Source organism: Natator depressus, chromosome 3 (assembly GCF_965152275.1).
Source record: "Natator depressus isolate rNatDep1 chromosome 3, rNatDep2.hap1, whole genome shotgun sequence".
Taxonomy (NCBI): Eukaryota; Metazoa; Chordata; order Testudines; family Cheloniidae; genus Natator; species Natator depressus.
This window is the reverse complement of record NC_134236.1, coordinates 132,198,706-132,217,616: the sequence shown is the minus strand read 5'-3', so window position 1 is coordinate 132,217,616 and position 18,911 is coordinate 132,198,706. Positions and strand designations below refer to the sequence as shown.

Sequence of the window (18,911 nt, the reverse complement as noted above, 5' to 3'; positions counted from 1 at the left end):
GCTGGGGAGAAGTGGGCGTTAGAAAGTCTGCAACTGATGCTGCTAGAACACCCAAGGCTTCCTACTGTCAGCTGCTTGCATTTTTGCAGTCCTTTCCAGAGCAGTCATCATGGTGTCTGGACCATTCAGTAATGTGAAGCAGCATGAGCTAAGCATAGGTAGGGTGATCATACTTCCCAAAGGGAAAATGGGACACAGGGTGGGGCTAACTCAAGGCTCCCTCCTCTGTGTGGGGCTGGCCCAAGCTGCTCGCCTGAACCCCCTCCCCCCAACACACACACACAACTGCCTGGGGCTAGCACAAGCCACTCCTCCACACACGGTTAGCCAAACTGGTCTCCCAAGCCCCCCACCCCACGCTGTGCGGGGCTGGCATTGCCACTCGCCCCGCCGCACATTCCTTCATGCACCCCCCCCTCCTTTTTTTTTTTTTTTTTTTTTTTTTTAAACAAAAGTGGGCATTTGTCCCGTTAGCTCTTGCCAACTGATCAAGGCTGAGATAGGGCTTAAAAAGTGGACTATCCCGGCTGAAACGGGACATGTGGTCACCCTAAGAATAGGTCTAGGGGCAAAAGGATTCCAGCATTCTAGTCTTGTTTCAGTTCAGTGCAGCTCAGCTCAAACATTGATTCTCTGTGTCCTTGGCCAAGACACACTTAAAATTTTGATCGCTGGGGGGTTTCCTCAATGCTTAACTACATTACTATGATGTGGTGACCATTTTTTATAGACTGCAATGCCTATAATTAACTCACTTGTGGCTTCACCACTTGTCCTCATTAGTCACATTACAAATTTATGGCAATGCAACCTTTACACACACAAGCGTGTTTTCTCCGTGTATAATACGGGAAGAAACTTGAAGAGCTAATGGAATACAACTGAGAGCAAAGCTGATAGATGAGACTACAGAGGAAAAAGGGGACAGGTAACAAGATAAGAGAAAAAAGGGTAAAGAGATAACATAATATGGAAGAGGAGAGAAAAGAACTGAACAACAGAGAATTGGGTGCTACTAGGCAAGACAATAAAGAAAGAAGAGTATAGAATAGAAGGAAAACAATAAACAGAACTGAGAAAAGAGAAAATTGTATTGAGATTGATAGATTAAAATGGAGAATGAATGGAGAGAAAAGGGGATAAAGAAATGTTAGAGAATAAGCAGGAAAAGAGACAACCTTTAGAAAATTTGATTCATATTCCTTTAATTGTTTTATTACACTTCTCTGAAATCCTCGTAGTTCTGAGTTTGGGGTAGAGCAGTGTACTTTTGAGTACTTACATTGTATTAATAGTGATGGCTACTTTGGAAAATCAAATAACTGAAGAATATAGTGAAGGAAAAAAACACTAAACTGTCCAAGATTCCCACAACTGCTTTTCATTCTAGAAGATTGGAGTGGGACATAAACATTGACTCTTATGTACAGGCCCAGCAGTATTTGTGTCACTGTTAACTGCTGGTTTTAGTTTAAAAATGGGCGTTCGCTGTTTTTTAAATAATATTTTGGGGCTTAAACAACCTGACAGAGAGCCCCTTTATGTATTGTTTATGATTTGGTTATATGAACAAAAGTCATTTCAACCAGTGGTGAGCTGGAGCCGGTTCGCACTAGTTCGCTAGAACCGGTTGTTAAATTTAGAAGCCCTTTTAGAACCGGTTGTTCCGTGAGGGACGACTGGTTCTAAAAGGGCTTCTAAATTTAACCCGCCAAAAGTGGCGCCTTAGACGTCGACTCCACAGGTGCTTCAGCCCTGGAGCACCCAAGGGGAAAATTTGCTCCCCGCCCCACCCCCGGCCCCAGCTCACCTCACCTCCGCTCTGCCTCCTCCCCTGAACGCGCCACCCCGCTCTGCTTCTCTGCCCCCCCCAGGCTTCCCGCGAATCAGCTGTTTGCGTGGGAAGTCGGGGCAGGCTGAGAAGCAAGCTGCAGCTTCCTGCTCAGGCCCAGGGAGGCAGAGCAGAGGGTGAGCTCGGGTAGGGGTGGGTGCGAGGAGGGCCGCCCACGCCGCAGCAGGTAACCGGGGCTTGGGGGGGGGGGGTGCATGGGAACCCTTCCCCGCCCCAGCTCACCTCTGCCACCCTTGGCCTGAGCGGGAAGCTGTGACCTGCTTCTCAGCCCTCCCAGGCTTCCTGCCAAACAGCTGATTCGCGGGAAGCCGGCGGGGGGGGGCACGGAGAAGCAGAGCAGGGCGGTGCACTCAGGGGAGGAGGCGGAGCGGAGGTTAGGTGAGCTGGGGCTTGGCGCGGGGCGGGGAGCTGCCGGTGGGTGCTCTGCACCCACCAGTTTTTCCCCATGGGTGCTCCAGCCCCGGAGCACCCAGGGATTCGGTGCCTAAGGTGCCACTTTTGATGGGATCGGTGGGGGGAGCGGCTGCTCCCCCTGCTCCCCCCTAGCTACGCTCCCCCACCCCTAGGAGCCAGAGGGACCTGTTGGATGCTTCCTGGGAGCTGCCCCAGGTAAGCACCACCGGAACTCCCCACCTTGCCCCCTGGCAGGTGCCTCTGGCTCTTAGGGGTGGGGTGGGCACCCACTACGGTGGCCCATGAGACCCTCCTGCCCGGTTCTGGAGGCAGTCAGGGGACAGAGGAGGGGGGTGGATGGGGCAGAGGTCCTGGGGGAGGGTGTCAAGGAATGCAGGGGTTTGGATGGGGCAGGGGTCCCGGGGGGCAGGGGTGGGCAACGACGCCCTCATGGGGTGAGGAGGGAACCCATTGTTAAGATTTTGGCAGCTCATCACTGATTTCAACCACTGGTGTATACCAGGTATTTTCACAGTTCTAAGCTACTTATGCCAATTAGAATGCAGCATTTCTTAATGCCATTTTATCTTTGTGGCACCATGTGTGCTACTATAATTAATATTGTTTTAACATCTCCATTTTAAATCTTCATAGTTTAATAAAAGTTATGCTAAACATATTATGATTAGGGGAAAGAAAAGCATTCAGCATAAAAAATAAGTATTTAATCAAATTAGCTTGTTTAAGTGTTTAGAAAAATAAAATTCAAAACATTTAGGAAAAGTTCTGTTGTCTAATATGGATGTTGTAACTCCTGTTGACTTCAGTGGAAGTTTGTGTGTGTGTCTGTGGACAGAATTTGACCTTGAGATGGGAGTTTAGCAATGAGAGGGCCATTTGATGCATTATTTTATTTTTAGCTTTCTTCTATTATGCTATGTTACCTAACTTAAATTGTTTGGATAATTTTATTTATTTATTTATTTGTTTATTTTTGCTATCTGTGATGCTGCTGAACAAATGCAGTTCTGGTCCAAACTCTGCTCTTTTACAACTATGCAGTCACATTAACATGCACTGAGGTGGATGGGTTGCACGTTTTGGTCCAGTGTTCTCATTTTTGTCTGTCTGGAGTAGGCAATTTTTTGCTTAAAATTTTGATGTAAGTACCCATATATCTTCTCAAGTAATTTCCTTTGTGTGAGTAGAAAATGACATTCCAAACCAAAATTAGAAAAAGGAAAGATATGTCATTCGAGAGGATTTGATATGCACATAGAGCTTCTATTAATGTCAATAGGAGTTGTCCTTGCAGGGTTTGGTAGCACAAGTGTTGCAATCATAAACAGAAGACTAGATTCTTCTCTCATCTCAATTTAACTCCATTGGTATCAGTGGAGGTCTTTTGATTTCTACTGGTGCCAGTGAATGGAGAGTCACACCCAAGTCCTTATGTTATGTTAATAGTGATGGCTACTCTGGAAAATCAGATAACTGAAGAAGAGAACAAGGAGAACAACAACTTTTGGTCAAATTCTGCCCTCCAAAGCACGGATTTAACTCATTTCAGTTCGCCTTTTAAAAACTGCCCTGTTAAACTGGTGAAACAATTATTAAACACGAGAAAATACTCATGGGCACGTTCAGTGGGACAAGAAATAAATACTGAAAATAAAAAATTAGACATGCAGCTGAATAAGAATCTTCCTATGTAACCATTCACTTTGCAATATTCCGTTTCCTTATTTATGACAGAACTGTCTTATGCGTTGTTCCGGGGAGATGAAATGAGAAAACTTGTTGGTGATGTGCTAGCTATTATCTTTGTTTGTTGTTGTATTACTGAGGGAGTAAATTTTGACTTTAACATATATGCCATCATGTGCCAGCAATGCCCCTCTGCCATGTGCATTGGCCAAACCGGACAGTCTCTACGTAAAAGAAATGGACACAAATCAGACGTCAAGAATTATAACATTCAAAAACCAGTCGGAGAACACTTCAGTGTCTCTGGTCACTCAATTACAGACCTAAAAGTCACAATATTACAACAAAAAAACTTCAAAAACAGACTCCGACGAGAGACTGCTGAATTGGAATTAATTTGCAAACTGGACACCATTAAATTAGGCTTGAATAAAGACTGAGAGTGGATGTGTCATTACACAAAGTAAAACTATTTTGCCATGTTTATTTTTCCCCCTTACTGTTCCTCACAAGTTCTTGTCAACTGCTGGAAATGGCCCATCTTGATTATCGCTACAAAAGGTCTTTTTTCTCTCCTGCTGGTAATAGCTCACCTTAACTGATCACTCTCGTTATAGTTTCCAGAGTAGCAGCCATGTTCGTCTGTATTCGCAAAAAGAAAAGGAGTACTTGTGGCACCTTAGAGACGAACAAATTTATTTGAGCATAAGCTTTCGTGAGCTACAGCTCACTTCTTCGGATGCGCTGTAGCTCACGAAAGCTTATGCTCAAATAAATTTGTTAGTCTCTAAGGTGCCACAAGTATTCCTTTTTTTTTCTCGTTATAGTGTGTATGGTAACACCCACTGTTTCATGTTCTCTGTGTATATAAAATCTTCTTACTGTATTTTCCACTGCATGTATCCGATGAAGTAGGCTGTAGCCCACGAAAGTTTATGCTCAAATAAATGTTAGTCTCTAAGGTGCCACAAGTACTCCTGTTCGTTTTTGCAGATACAGACTAACAGGCTGTTACTCTGAAACCCATAAATTAGGTTGTTGTTTTTGGAATAACAGCTCACAAAATCACTTATTTAGCATACAATGTGAGAGCCTAATGGTTTCTAACACCTATTTAGTGACATTGTTGCCCAAAGGATGAGTAGTGGATTGCTGTTTAACATTTCACAAGTAATTGAACATAGTAAAGTTATGTTTAGAAACTAGCAGAAGTGCAGTAATAAAAAGCTCTAAATATTAAATTTAAATTTCATACAAATACAACATTAAAATTTAGTAGAATTTTTGCAAGGAATAAAAAGTTATAAATGCGCAAGTTATAGTCAATGCACATTTAAAGTAATATAATCTATTTGTAGTTTTTGCTGACTAAAATTAAAATTTTCGGGTAAATTCAAGAAGGATGTTGCTAAATTGCAGGGCCCCCTCCAGGCACCAGCTTTCCAAGCAGGTGCTTGGGGCAGCATTGAGAATGGGGCAGCAGTCCATGTCCCGCGGCGGCAATTCGGCAGCAGCTCGCCGCTCTTCTTGGGGTGGTGGCAATTCGGCGGCGACTGCTTGGGGCGGCAAAATTGGTAGAACTGCCTCTGCTAAATTGGATAGGGTTCAGAGTGGAGCTATGAGAATGATTAAAGGATTAGAAAACATTCCTTGTCGTGATACTCAGTGAGCTCAATGTAGGTATAACATAATCCAGTGGCAGGAAGTTGAATGTAGACAAATTCAAAGTGGAAATAAGGCATATGCTTTTAACTGTGACGTTAATTCACCATGGGAACAGTTTACCAAAGGTCATAGTGGATTCTCCATCGCTGGAAAATTTTAAATCAAGATTGGATGTTTTTCTAAAAGATCTGCTCTAGGAATTATTTTGGGGACATTCAATAGCCTGTGTTATACAGAAGGTCAGACTAGATGAACACAGTGGTCCCTTCTGGCCTTGGAATCTATGAATCAATGGAAATTTTTAAAAACTGGATGAAATATTTTATTTTAAAACTTCATAGTGTGCTTTCCGTGACTGTTACGAACATCCTTTGTAATACTTCCTCATTAAAAAGAAGGTGGTGGTTTGATTCAAATACCCTTAGTAAGTCCAGAACTACAATCTGTCTTTTTTTTTTTTTTTTTTTTTAACTTAACAGAAAATGTCTTAACCTCAGTAGACCAGACAAATGCTTCTTGTCTGGTCTACTGAGGTTAAGACATTCTTCTTAGAAATGCTTAGTCACTATTGTGAGGGAAAAACGCAGGGTAAATTATATTGAAATAGAGTTCAGTGACATAAAATACCCATGTTTTGTGCATTACTGACCATTAACTAACTCACCATGTAGGAAAGTTAGGAGCAATATAAGATTTGCCACTGCTTTTCTGTCCTCCACCATCAAATCTCAGTCAAAGACTTGAAAAAGAGCTCTGTGTAAGCTTGATAGTTTGTCTCACCAACAGAAGTTGGTCCAATAAAAGATATTATCTCAACCCCTTGTCTCTGTAATCAAAGTTTAGGGAAGGGAAGAAAAGAACAAGTGAAATGGGTAATTAGATGTGTACCTTAAATTTACTTCTGCCCCATTTCTTTTGTGAACATAATTGTTTGCACAGTCTTTTCTGTGGCACCTAATTTGAGTAAGGAAACTAAGTTTAACCTTTCCCTGCTGCTTAATTTAATTAAGCTATATTGCTTCCATAGTGTGAGTTGTGTCATTGTGATAGCAATGGTGTGCGAAATTCTTCTCCTTTCTCACTTTAGATGTGTGGAAAACTCATGACCTAAAAATGCCAAGACGTATGACAAATTGCAAATAAGGATAAAACTTGGAGAAACTACTGCTATATAAAGTTGGTCTTGAAATCAAATATAAAAGTGAAAATTTGCATCAAAGTAGTGTGAGAGCTGGAAATGACTTTTCAATCTTTACAGTGACCTCCAAAAGTGTTCATTTTCTAATCACTTAACAAGAACTTCTAATTGCTGTGATTCCCTGGTTTTTTTGTTTTTGTTTTAATATCTTGGTAGCACTTTCAAAACAAGTTAGTAAAAATTCTTACTTAAAACAATTTGCCATGTATTTACCATTTGACTTTTGTGGTGCACCACATTTCCATGCTATGTATCATAATACTGTGCATTATATTAGGGCCGCTGAGCATGAAATGTGTAATTTCAACCATGTTGGTTGGCATTACATAAAAATTGATTTTGAAAGTCTTAAGGGCTTCTCACAATAAGAGGCATTCTGAGCTGTATTGACAGTATTCCATTATGTGAATTTTGCATAAGGACCACAGCTGCTTTAGCAGAGAGATTAGTTGGATGTACTCTCTTGTTTATAGGAACATTCTAAATCTTATTCCAGGTTTTGACTCTGATGAAGATCTTGGGCCAGTCTGTCATCATACATCATTTCTAGGTGACAGTTTGGGGTTGATTGTTGGCTTTTATCTTTAGTAAACTTCCTTTCTGTTTCAAGTGTTTGCACGTTTGCATGGTAATGCAAGCTTTGGGCCTGCGGGGGAGGAGAGGGAGAAGGGAAGGTAAGGCATGTCATGGCCAGAGTCAATAGAAAGCTGCAGGCATGGAATTTGTATGGAAATCAGTTAAATCAATCTCCACAGAATATGGATTTTCCACAACAAACAATTTTAAATCATAATGAATCATTTACTTTTATTCTTTGCAGTGATCTGCGTGGCATATTTTTCATAAATGATTTGTGGTATATTTTGGCAGCTACACTGAATGTCCACAGATAATGATATTGGTCATTGGGAGACAGGCTAAGTTCCAAGCACATTGGGCATGTATGCTGGTGGCCCTCATCTTGTATTTTTGGTACTTGACGGTGCTTTCACCAAATAAAAGCTACTTTTTATACTTAAATATGACAAAATAAGTGCATAATAATAGCACTTGTATACTGCTTTTCAAATATATAGATAACCAGCAGCTTACACAATGTGTCTGAAATGTCAGAATAATAAAAATGGAACTGTGAAAATTTCTGTGGAATTTGATTCTTTAGCTTTCCATGAATTGGTATTGTCACTGATCATAGCCCCTGTTTCTCAGGTCTTCTGTGGATTTCAGTGAGACCAATTTACTATTCAAATTAGCATTAACTAGTCAAAACAAATCTATCACTTTGCTGATATTTGCAAACCAGATGTTGATACAGATGTTGGAAAGAGCAACTAACTGGAACAAATTGTAAATCTGCTGATTGTCTTCAAAGCTATCATGTAGAAATCTACTTCCCAGGCTCTAACTATGTCCAAATAATTAATTGTACATTGGCCTTTGATTTTTTTATTTTGTATATGAAATCATGTTTACAAATTAGCTTTACATTAGCTTTGTTTTTGCCTTTACAGATCAGAGAGTGGCATCTTTTTGCACCCTGAATGACATGCAGCAAGCTCCAGGTTTGGAAGGTGCTCAAGAGTTACCTTTGGATGAAGGGCCAACAAATGGAAAAGATTTCATTGATGCTACTGGGTATGTAAGATTTAGCGCACTTTTATTATGAAGCAGATGACAATCACTTCCTATTAATATGGTCTATTACGTGTTCTGAATAACTTCTGAAATTACGTGATGTTCTTAACACAGCCTAACGTTCTTTACTTTTCCATGCCAAGAAAATAATTTATTCTAACTAGAGGAGATACTTATTCAAAGATCAGGGTGTTAAAATGCCCAGATTATCATATCAAAATTGAGACTCCCCTGTAAATATTACAGAAAATACCTTTTACAACTATGGCATTCCCAAAAGTTTAAGAGTTCAACTACGATTCAGAGTTACCGTATTATAAGCCAATATCTTTGAAGAACTGTCAGAGCAGTAAGATATGGGAGGGAATTATTTTGGTTTACCTAGTGCTTTCTGGATATTAAGAACAATTTTTGCAGTTCATCAACTTGTGACTGTTATCCATGCTAACTTGTCAAGTTTGTAGATCATGACAAGCTAAACAATGAGATTGTTTCATATAATCATTGCCCTGAGGGATAAAAATCCAGAGGAAACTTGCATGCAGTGATGAGCTAGTTCATTGAATCACTGGACAAATGCTCCTTCCTACTGTCTTGGCCTGCCATAACAACTACATCTCTCTGTGTAATGCTATGAAGTCTTGAAGAAGAATTATCAGAGATAAACTACAATGGCAGACACAGCTATTCTTGTTTTTGAAAAAATTAACTTCTTTAACAAAGTCACAATACCAAGTAATTCATACACACCATATCAAAAATACTGCTCATTTGAAATTAACAGGAGTGGTTGAGTGCCCAGCATTTTTTAAAATTAGGGGCTTACTTTTCTTGCAACTTGTACCTACAAATGACTTTTGGTGCCCAACTTCAGGCACCTTTTGTTGTGTTGGGCATAGTGTTTTCAAATATAAGTAGAGATACTGGACTACAATCCTGGAGCAAGGGTTGGATTCCACAGCTAGAAAGTCATCCAGTGTGTAGCTCCCTGACTACCAGGAGAAGCCCAATCTCGGTCATGTTCAGGTTTACATGCAAGGTCTACCTCTGTAATGGCTTTCACCAAGTGATTGCAACTTTCCAGGACCAACCAACAATTTGGAATACTGAAGGGGAAATAGTAGAAGGCAAGAAGGACATGTACACAGTAGGAACTAAAGAGGCTGTGAGGAATTGGCCCTTCAAGGAACACACGCTGCCATCTGTAACTGTTTTATGGCACATAGATAGCACAGTGATAGTTGCCTTAGAAAACAAGATAAATATGTAAATGGCCATATGGAAGAATATGTATCTTAACATACCTGCTTCTTCAAACATTTCCAAATCAACGCTCAAGTTATTTCTATGAATTTGGGGTGTACTCTGGAAAATTTTAGATCCATTAATAAAATGCTGTCAGCATGGGACAGACCTAATCCTGTTCTTTCATATTTCATTCTAATCAAATGGGTAACGCCACCATTAGGTCCTTATCCTTTGAAATGTCTATTAGCACGAATATACAAAGGAATATATAAGAAATTTTATTCAGCATCTTTTGAAACAACTGACTTCCAGGATGAGTAGAACATATTCAGTTTACTGTTTGCTGTTTTTGATTATCACCAAGGGCAAAATAAAACAGAATAGAAAGAAAATTATTCCAATATGAAAGGAGGTTGCAGTGTTTTATACTATGTTGCAGGCCTGTCAGCGAACAGACACCTTTTCTTGGCTCTTGCTGAGAAGACAGTCCAGAAAACTTTAAAGCTCATCAGCACACAGTGAAGTTCCTAAGGAACATCAGTGGCTATAACAGTTTGCCAGGGTCTGAAGTCCCTTTTTAAAAAAGATAAGACTGCTTTTAAATATCTCATATGTGGTCTTGTGCTTCATTTGAAGAGAGTCTCTGGCAAGCCATGATAAAAACGTATTATGGGGTTGAGGAGGAGCTTCTGCTTCTGCCTTAGGAAGATTGTTCATGCATAGGAAAGTGGTTCAGCACCTTGGGAGGCTAATTAATGGGAACCCAGGGGCTGCCAGGGTCCCTCCAGGACTAGGAATATCTAGGCACCACTGGTGGTCAGGTCTGCAGAACCCTCAGCCTTTGTGGAAGAGGAATTTAGGTAGCCTTGTTGATCGGAGATTTCAGGCAGCAGAAGTTGTCTTAGAACTTAAAGCTGGATCCCCTTTGCTATACCCGTAGATCAATGATGCTTCTGAATTTTTTGAAGTCAGGAGACACGTCAGCACATCAGGCTGGAGCATTCTGTCTCCAAAGCTCTGGAGTTGCTTCAGCATTAGCAAGAGAAACTCCAGTTACAGAGTATTCACTTCCTCTTAGAAGAAATTGCACTGAGCAATTAAGTGACTTTATTTATTTATTTATCAATCAATCAATCATTATTTACTATTTGTTGGATTACTGTAACATCCAAGAGCCCTAGTCATAGACCAGGACTGCATTGTGTAAGCAAGCACTATACATACACACAACAAAAAATGGTGTCTGCCTCAAGTAGGCATTTTAGTTGCCTTCGGACATATACTGGTATAAGGACAATTACTAAAGTAAATCTTCTTTTCTCTGTAGTTGCATCTAGCACCATTTCAGCACTCAAAAGCAGCCAAACATTGATGCTGAGTAAATGAAGCTTGTGCACCTCAGTGAGGCTGGGTCTCTGCTCCATCCACCTCCTTCCTCTCAAGTTTAAGTACACTGTAGAAAGCGCATGGACAGCCAGGAAGTTGGGAGGTCTGCACCTACAAAACACTGCTACAGTAGGAGCTTTGCACCTTAGGACTTTTGGGTGGGCAATAGTTGGGGTAGGTGCCTGTCCTGCAGAGCACTTCTGATCTTCGCCAGAAAAAAGTGCTTTGCTCTAGAGAAGACAAGGCAACCACCTCCTCCAAGCATCTCTTTGGAGACCTCTGAACCTTAAAAGGTTCACATAACTAGGAAGGTGTTAGACCTCCCCGGGCCACCAGTGCTCTAGTAATGCAGACCTTGAAAGATCAGCCTGAAGCATTCTCAAGTGGTGTTAAAAATATTTCTTTGAATAAATTGTGTAAAGTTTTCCTCCTATCAAATTCAGCAAGAGGAAATCCAGTCCCTGCTAACAAAGAATGTCAGACCCTATTGACCCCACCATACACCCTGCTTTAAAGATAAAGGGCTTGCTTATGAGCACCTCCTAATTTCTTTCCAAAGAATTTCACTGAAATCTCTGTCATTTTATCCTATCTCCATTACCATTTAAAAAAGTCCTTCTCTAAAAACTCAGTGTGAAAATGACTCCTGGGACTTTAGTCGTCATTAAACAAAGTGCTCGAAGGCTATGCAGCTTGTTTCCTCTTTAATATCAAATACAATTGGCTCCCTTGTTTCCAAGAGTACCATGTCTAGATGGCTCTCTGCACATTTCATTGCTATGCCTTTGCAGATCTGCAACTTTGACTGAATATACCTTTACATTACATTAGAGAGATTTCTGCTTCTGCAGCCAAACCCTGGTCAGTTTCCATCTAGGAGACTTGCAGGGTAGCCATGTGACCTTTTCTGCTTGAAATTAACATCTAATGTGGGGTAGAATCTGGTCTTCAGATCACCACTCACTACCTTATCTCCCTTCAAAGTTGAGTTCTGTAATCTTTTTTGTTACAATCCACAGACACACACACCCCACCTTAAACACACTTTGCTTTGTTTATTTCTGCCTTTCATTTGGATGGAACTGATCAGTGGGTGTTGTGTAACTCTGCACAGCAGGGATGGCATACAGTGCCCCCAGCTGGAACAAGGGGCTTAAGTCTTCAGCATCATGTGAGTTTCCTGTCTGGTGACTTGGTACAAGAAAAGACAGCAGCTGTGTGTCTTTAGACAACAAATACAGGCAAACCATTAGCCCCTGCTTACAGCTGAAGCAGAGAGATTGTAACTTTCTTAAGGTCACAAAGGGAATAAGTACCCTAATGCCTCACACCAATCTGGTGCTTGGAGCTCTAGACTGCCACCTGGCTTCTATCCTCTCCACTAGGGAGTTGTGGGTTTCAAAAACAGGAAGATTCAGCAATAGAATGTATCGGGTTTTAAAATCTTTCATTTGTTTTGCTTTTCCACTTGAGGAGTGGAAGAAAGGGGAAGGGGGGGACTTTAGTCTTTTTGCTTATTAGGGTGTCATTTTTAATTAGAACCAATTTTAGACAAATTAATCTACTTACATGGTAAAGCACATTTCTCCTCAATGACTTTAAACTCACGTCACCTCTTCCAGCTAGTGTGCATTTGGAATAGCAAAAAGGCATGCAGGCATTCCATGTTCAATGTTGTCAAACCTGTCCAATTTGCTAACTTGCATGAAGCAGCTGATTCAGCTTTGTGTATTTCTTCAGCGTCTCTCATCTAGATGAAATAATTCACATTACGTCTAATTTAATCCGTGAGTGTGTATGTATGTGTGTATATGAATGTGTATGTGTCTCCCAAAGTGTTCACTATCATAAGCAGGACAACAGCTCTTCTCTGCATTTTCTCTCAGTCATGCATTTGATTAACCGGTGGCTATATTTTGTACATTTGACCTTTAAAGACAAAATGTTAGTCTTCATAAAGTCACTGGTTTATCTTTTTGCTTGAAATGGCACAATTGCAGAACAGAGAAGAGAACTAAAATAACCCTATATGTTTATAATCGTTGCTGTTGCAACTTGCTTTGTTACTAATGTTCCTTATCAGAAAGCAGCTTGTTAACAAATGCACTCTTCGCATTAATTAGTTGAATAGTTAATTTGCACTGTGAATACATGTGCGAGTAAGATCTGAAGCATATCCTTTTCAAAGTCATTTTTCATTTCTGCTTCATTAGTGTGAGATGCAGCAAGGTATTTCAAACATCACAGTAGTGGGTTCGTGCTTGAGCAAGTCGATCGTTGCTTTTTCCAGCTGACATGCCCAATTGGCCCTGGGTCAATTGTTTTTTGTGATGTGACCCTATAAGAGTATGTTTTATTGACATTAAGGAAGGAAGTATTTTGAACTAACTCTGGAGTGAAGTTGTTGTTTACTTTGTAGGGAGCACACACCATCTACTCTGACTGGAAAAGTAAACCAGCTGGAAGTGATCCTGCGGCAACTACAAACTGACCTCCGGAAGGTAAAAATCTCTTCATCAGAATTAAATGTCTCCGCTGCTCTCCAATAGAAATAACTATACTTATATAGTACCTTCCATCCAAGGATTTCAAAGAGCGGGTTAATGTGGGCAAAAAGAGGGCATTTAACCTCATATGCTGCACCTAGAGGGGATTGAGAAGGCCTAACTTCAGATCAAGAGCTGCTGCAGGAGAAGCTGGGATAGAATTAGAAAGCCAGGTGGAGGCTGCAGGGAAGGAGCATGCAGTCACTCCCTAAAGGGAGAACAATTGGTCACGAACAATGTGGAAGTCTAGGGGGAAAGTGAGCCATGGGATCCTGCCCTGGACTGTGTAGTCAGACAAGAGGCCAAGAGGGGTGAAGTAGCTATGGAGAGCAGAGGATACTCCAGTGGTAAATCTAGAGATAGGACAGGAGATAGAGACATGGGGTAGGAAGGAGCTCAGGGAAACCGCAACAGAAACTGAGCAGATCTGCACTGTTAGTCATAGGGTCCTTGGGCTAGAACCCAGAGTTGTGGGCAGGCCCAGGTTCCTCTACCCACCGGTCACTGGGAAGTGGCAAAGTACCTAGAAGTGAAACAGAAGACTGTCTGAAGCGGCATCCAGACAACTTGTCCAGTGGGACTTTGATACCCTGGAACGGGAGACTATAGCGACTTGGCTAGAGAGCCGAGTCAAAAAGATGGAGCACTTCAAGTCATGAGCAGCCAATCATGGGGGCGCCATGTGGGTTGAAAGCTAATTCTCAGACCTAGTCACCAGGAGGCATACCTGCAATGAGTGCAGCCATTTACAATCCATGAGACTATATGCCAGGAGTATGACATTCAACTTGCAGATGAGTAAACTGGGGCAAAGAATGGTTTGTGGCATGACTGGAATCAAACAGTGAGTTAGTGACAGAGCTGGAAACAGGAACTTGGGTGACAGATCTGTTAAGCAACAGGCCACATATTGCTTTAAGTGATGAAATAAACCATTAGAGGGAAATGATTGAAGCCAAACATTTTGCATTAGCTTTGTATTTGTGAAATCAAATCCTTGTGACTTGAATTCTTCTGTATCGCTTGTTAATCCTCCGATCTTGAATCTTTTCTTTGGGAAAACACATTTGGGAGGTTTCACAATTTTTCAGTCCCTACTTTTAGGGATGAGTCTAATCTGAACTCTAGAATAACTTTTTTAGTGCTCAAATCTTCGTTATACAGGAATTGGGTTCTACAATTCTCATACAGAAATTGCATTTAGTTTTCTTTTTAGCCTGCAATGTTATCTTCTTCATACAACACTGCAACAAATTTGGGGATTCAGCTTACAGTTCAATTGCTGTCATAATGGATTAGGGAGCTAAAGTAAACAGAGCTCTGTGACTCGCTTAGAAATATGAGCAACAAAACTAATGTTATCCTAGCTACTTACTTTATTCAACTTATATTTTTATTAACCAGGAAAAACAAGACAAAGCTGTTCTTCAAGCTGAGGTCCAGCATTTGAGACAAGATAACATGAGACTTCAGGAGGAGTCTCAAACAGCAGCCGCTCAACTAAGAAAATTCACAGAATGGTTTTTTAATACAATAGACAAGAAATCCTAATGTCTAGGCCCCTGGAAAGCACTATTTGAACTGCGTAACAGCTGTATTTTTGAATTAACAAAATATAATTTCATTGTGTTCACAATCCATTTTAGATGTTTCTGCTGTATTCTCTGTCCAGTTCTATTCATTTGAACAAGACTGAGGGCCATGTGGATCTATCTTTGAATTCATTTGAAGAAAGCAGAGAATAGCAGACGTTTGTGTGAAGATGAATGTAAAATTCTTGGTGTCATTTTAGACATTTTTAGAAAATGCTCTGGGTTGGGGTTGCCTGAAGAGGAACGTTTTGGGTTTTATTTCCTGTATTTCAGGTCCTCTGGTGAAGATATTTAAATCAATTTACAGTAGCTTGGGCTTCAGTATTGTAAGATAAAAAGAATAATCAGACATATACCTTAATGTTTAAAAGGTGCTCTATTTTTTGTATGTACAGTAGTTTATTTCCACAGTCACATTGTCATAGCAATAAGAATGGAGGTATAGTGAATAGTCACAAAGCTGTGTGTATAAAACGTTAGCACTGATGTGTTTAACACTAGTTTGGATGCAGATACATTAGAGATTATTTATTTGCAGGAACAAATGGTGCCTGAATATAAACAGTGTTCTGATTTTCTAAAGATACACATGCCTTGTAAATGGCTCACTGGATTAGCCCACTCCAACTTCAGATAATTTTGTATAGTTGATGTTCAGCTAAAACAGTTATACTGCTTAACTATTAAAATCATGTATGGTGTGAGCCAGCCAATCACTTGTACAATGCCAAATTCGTTTCTTTGTACAGAAGCTTTGATCAAGTGTCTTGTATTTAACACCTTTATTTAAGCTTATTTAACCTTCAGTTGTTAATTTTATAAAGTTTTTGTTTTATCTGCACTATGGTGAAGACAGTTGGTTGCGAGCTGTAATATTTTTAGCTTGCTGAGACTGTACTGAGGAATACTAGAAAATTCTAATGATTGGATGCTGCTAGTACACTATTTGTATGCTTTAACATTTTTAACTGTTTCATTTGAGATGAACATACATTTTGCTTTTTTAATAAACGTTAAAAATATAAACCTCAAAAACTGATATTTCAGTTTTTCATCATACAGCACACATCCAATTCCACTGTCCATAGTTTAGGTTTCTGTTCAGTCCACTCTGAATGTCATGTGCATAAATGTATTCATCTGTGATCTTACTTTATGTCCTGATCCTGAGGAAAATCTAAGCAGGCATAGCTCCCATTCACATCTCAGGATCAGCCCACAAAGTTGATGCCATCGTTGGTGTGATCTGATCTATACCTGACAGGGTAGCTATTCTGATCAGGGAGCAAAAACTATCCAGCTACTTATGTGTATTGACCTAAAAGAACTATCACTACACCACAGAGAAATATAGAAAAATCACTCAACAGGCATCAAGTATTTTGAAAATGTATCTTAATGCCAGATACTCCGCCATCTTTAATGTGTGCAGTCAAAGATTTGATTATGTTGTTAGCATCTGTGAGATATGAAAGCATGCTGCTGATAGCCTATTTTATGTTCATCTTCTTTTGCTGCAATTCCACATATAGTACTCTCCTTAAAATCTACTGGAAAGGTGCAGTTGTAGGAAATGAATTGAAGCGGACGAGCCCCTTTGATGTTAGTCTGCCAAGAAGAGCCAGTTTGAGACTGTGATGTTGTTGAAAGCACAGGCACAAAAAATGGATTCTAAGTGAATGTGGAAAGTCATATTTAAAGCTCAATGTAAAAGCTCTCAAAGCTTTAAGTTCATAAACTCAGCTGATACAAATTATTCTTCATCCACTATTATGTACTGTGTGGGCCAAATTATGTTTTCTGAAGTGGAACAAAGATCTGTCTCTGCTAAAATGTTGTTTGGATGAACAATAGGAAAAATCATCTTTGGGCAGAGAACATCAAGGCTTTGACCAAAATTTCAGTATCACAATTTACTAGTGAAATGGGGGTTACAGGGGAGGGGTGGAAGAAAGGGACTGCATTCTGAGTCCCTGTACTTCTTTTAGCAATGGCTCTGATTCTAACATACCGGGCAATGTCTGGCAAAAAGCTCCATTAAGTTACAGTAATTAAACATGGCAGTCGTGTGTTTCACTAGAATCTGATTTAAACACCTTGCAAAAGTCATTAGTCAACCCATCTGGGCTGGACACCTTGCCAAATTGCAAACTGTACAACCGTCACAATTTGTCAGTAAAATGTGCCTTCAAGAGAGGCTTGTCGTCTTTGGAAGCTGTGCTAACTGAAGTGAACTCAAAGAAGGGGCTTTTTCTGGAGAGGTAATATTGAGTTTGTATAATAGTTAATAAAACTTTTTAGATAACGTTTATTAGCAGAATATAGTGTATATACACTAATTCCTATTTTCAGCTGCTGAAATAACTACGATAATGAACTGTGCAAAAGAAGTTTGGCAAGTGGATTTCTTCTCTCTCTCTCCCTCCTGGTCTCAAACACTTGAATATTTTGTTCCCAAAAGTGAGAAAAATCACTCAAGGATTGCGACCCCCTTACTCTGATTGTAACTCCCAATAATCATTCAGTCATGTGCTGCCACAGTAAATGAATCTACTTGAGTAACTGCTAGCCACCAAGAGGGAAGTGGTTCACAATCTGGCCTTAAATGTTTAATGATATGTGCAATCAATCAATTTTACCACAAACCTTATTCTAGATTTGAGGTAGAGATCGGATGCATTTAAATGTAGAGATTTGATTATCTACTTTTCTCAGGTTTCAGAGTAGCAGCCGTGTTAGTCTGTATCCGCAAAAAGAAAAGGCGTACTTGTGGCACCTTAGAGACTAACCAATTTATTTGAGCATAAGCTTTAGCGAGCTACAGCATCCGATGAAGTGAGCTGTAGCTCACGAAAGCTTATGCTCAAATAAATTTGTTAGTCTCCAAGGTGCCACAAGTACTCCATTTCTTTCTACTCGTTTCAGTCATCTTTTCAGAGGAACTTAGTGCTCAGGAAAATGACAGACTAAACGCTAGCAAGAGACGCAGCCATAGTACTGACAAAACCTTCCCAGCACCTCAGTGCTGACCTGCAGAATTCCAGTGTTGAACAGAAATCAATCATCTGTGCCAAACTTTGTGCTGTTTTGGTAATGTGAAGAAATGTCCAATAGCGGCTACAATGAGACCACAAAATTGTTTTTGCTTCTGACCTAAAGGTGCGATAATGTGGATCATAGTCTAATACAGAGATTGTCTTTTGGGGCCACCTGCCCACCCATTCATGACCACGTGGACTATCCCATTTCCCATTCATGATCTCATAACATCCTTGTGGCAACTACAGAAATTGCTTACATGTTAATATTTTCTTATTAACATTCTCTTTTCTAAAGATACTGATGCAGAACTGTTTTTGGTATGATTTCTACTCCTGAGGATGTAGAACTTAATCATATTGTGGTCTTTATTATTTAGTGCAGAAGCTATGTCTACTTCTTGAACCAGCTCCTGTGTATTCCTCTTACATGCCCTATATTTAGCTGTTTGAAGAAGCAATTGTTTAAGGTGTTGAAAATTACTTCTCTAAAACCTGTTCCATTGGGACATTTGACTATATTATCTTCATTGAGAAGCATGTAACAATTACTGTGCTCTTTACAATAAATATGCTAGCACTAATACCCAAAAGGCTTAATGAAACGTGGAAATTATTTAATTTGAATGTATCAGAACCATCTACATTATC

The 18,911-nt window shown here is 40.1% G+C and overlaps 1 protein-coding gene across 6 annotated transcripts in view; it reads left to right on the top strand.

Moving 5' to 3' along the window:
- SIPA1L2 (signal induced proliferation associated 1 like 2) overlaps nucleotides 1–17,907 on the top strand; it is a 236,318-nt gene extending 218,411 nt beyond the window's left edge. For 3 of the 6 annotated variants that reach the window (XM_074948841.1, XM_074948842.1, XM_074948846.1), the window contains 4 exons: nucleotides 7,312–7,365; nucleotides 8,327–8,450; nucleotides 13,504–13,585; nucleotides 15,035–17,907. In XM_074948841.1, coding sequence (XP_074804942.1) covers nucleotides 7,312–7,365; nucleotides 8,327–8,450; nucleotides 13,504–13,585; nucleotides 15,035–15,181 — 407 coding nt within the window. In that variant the 3' untranslated portion in view covers nucleotides 15,182–17,907. The remainder of the gene's footprint in view (nucleotides 1–7,311; nucleotides 7,366–8,326; nucleotides 8,451–13,503; nucleotides 13,586–15,034) is intronic. The other 3 variants (XM_074948845.1, XM_074948843.1, XM_074948847.1) reach the window with 2 other exon arrangements.
- Nucleotides 17,908–18,911: the final 1,004 nt, after the last annotated feature.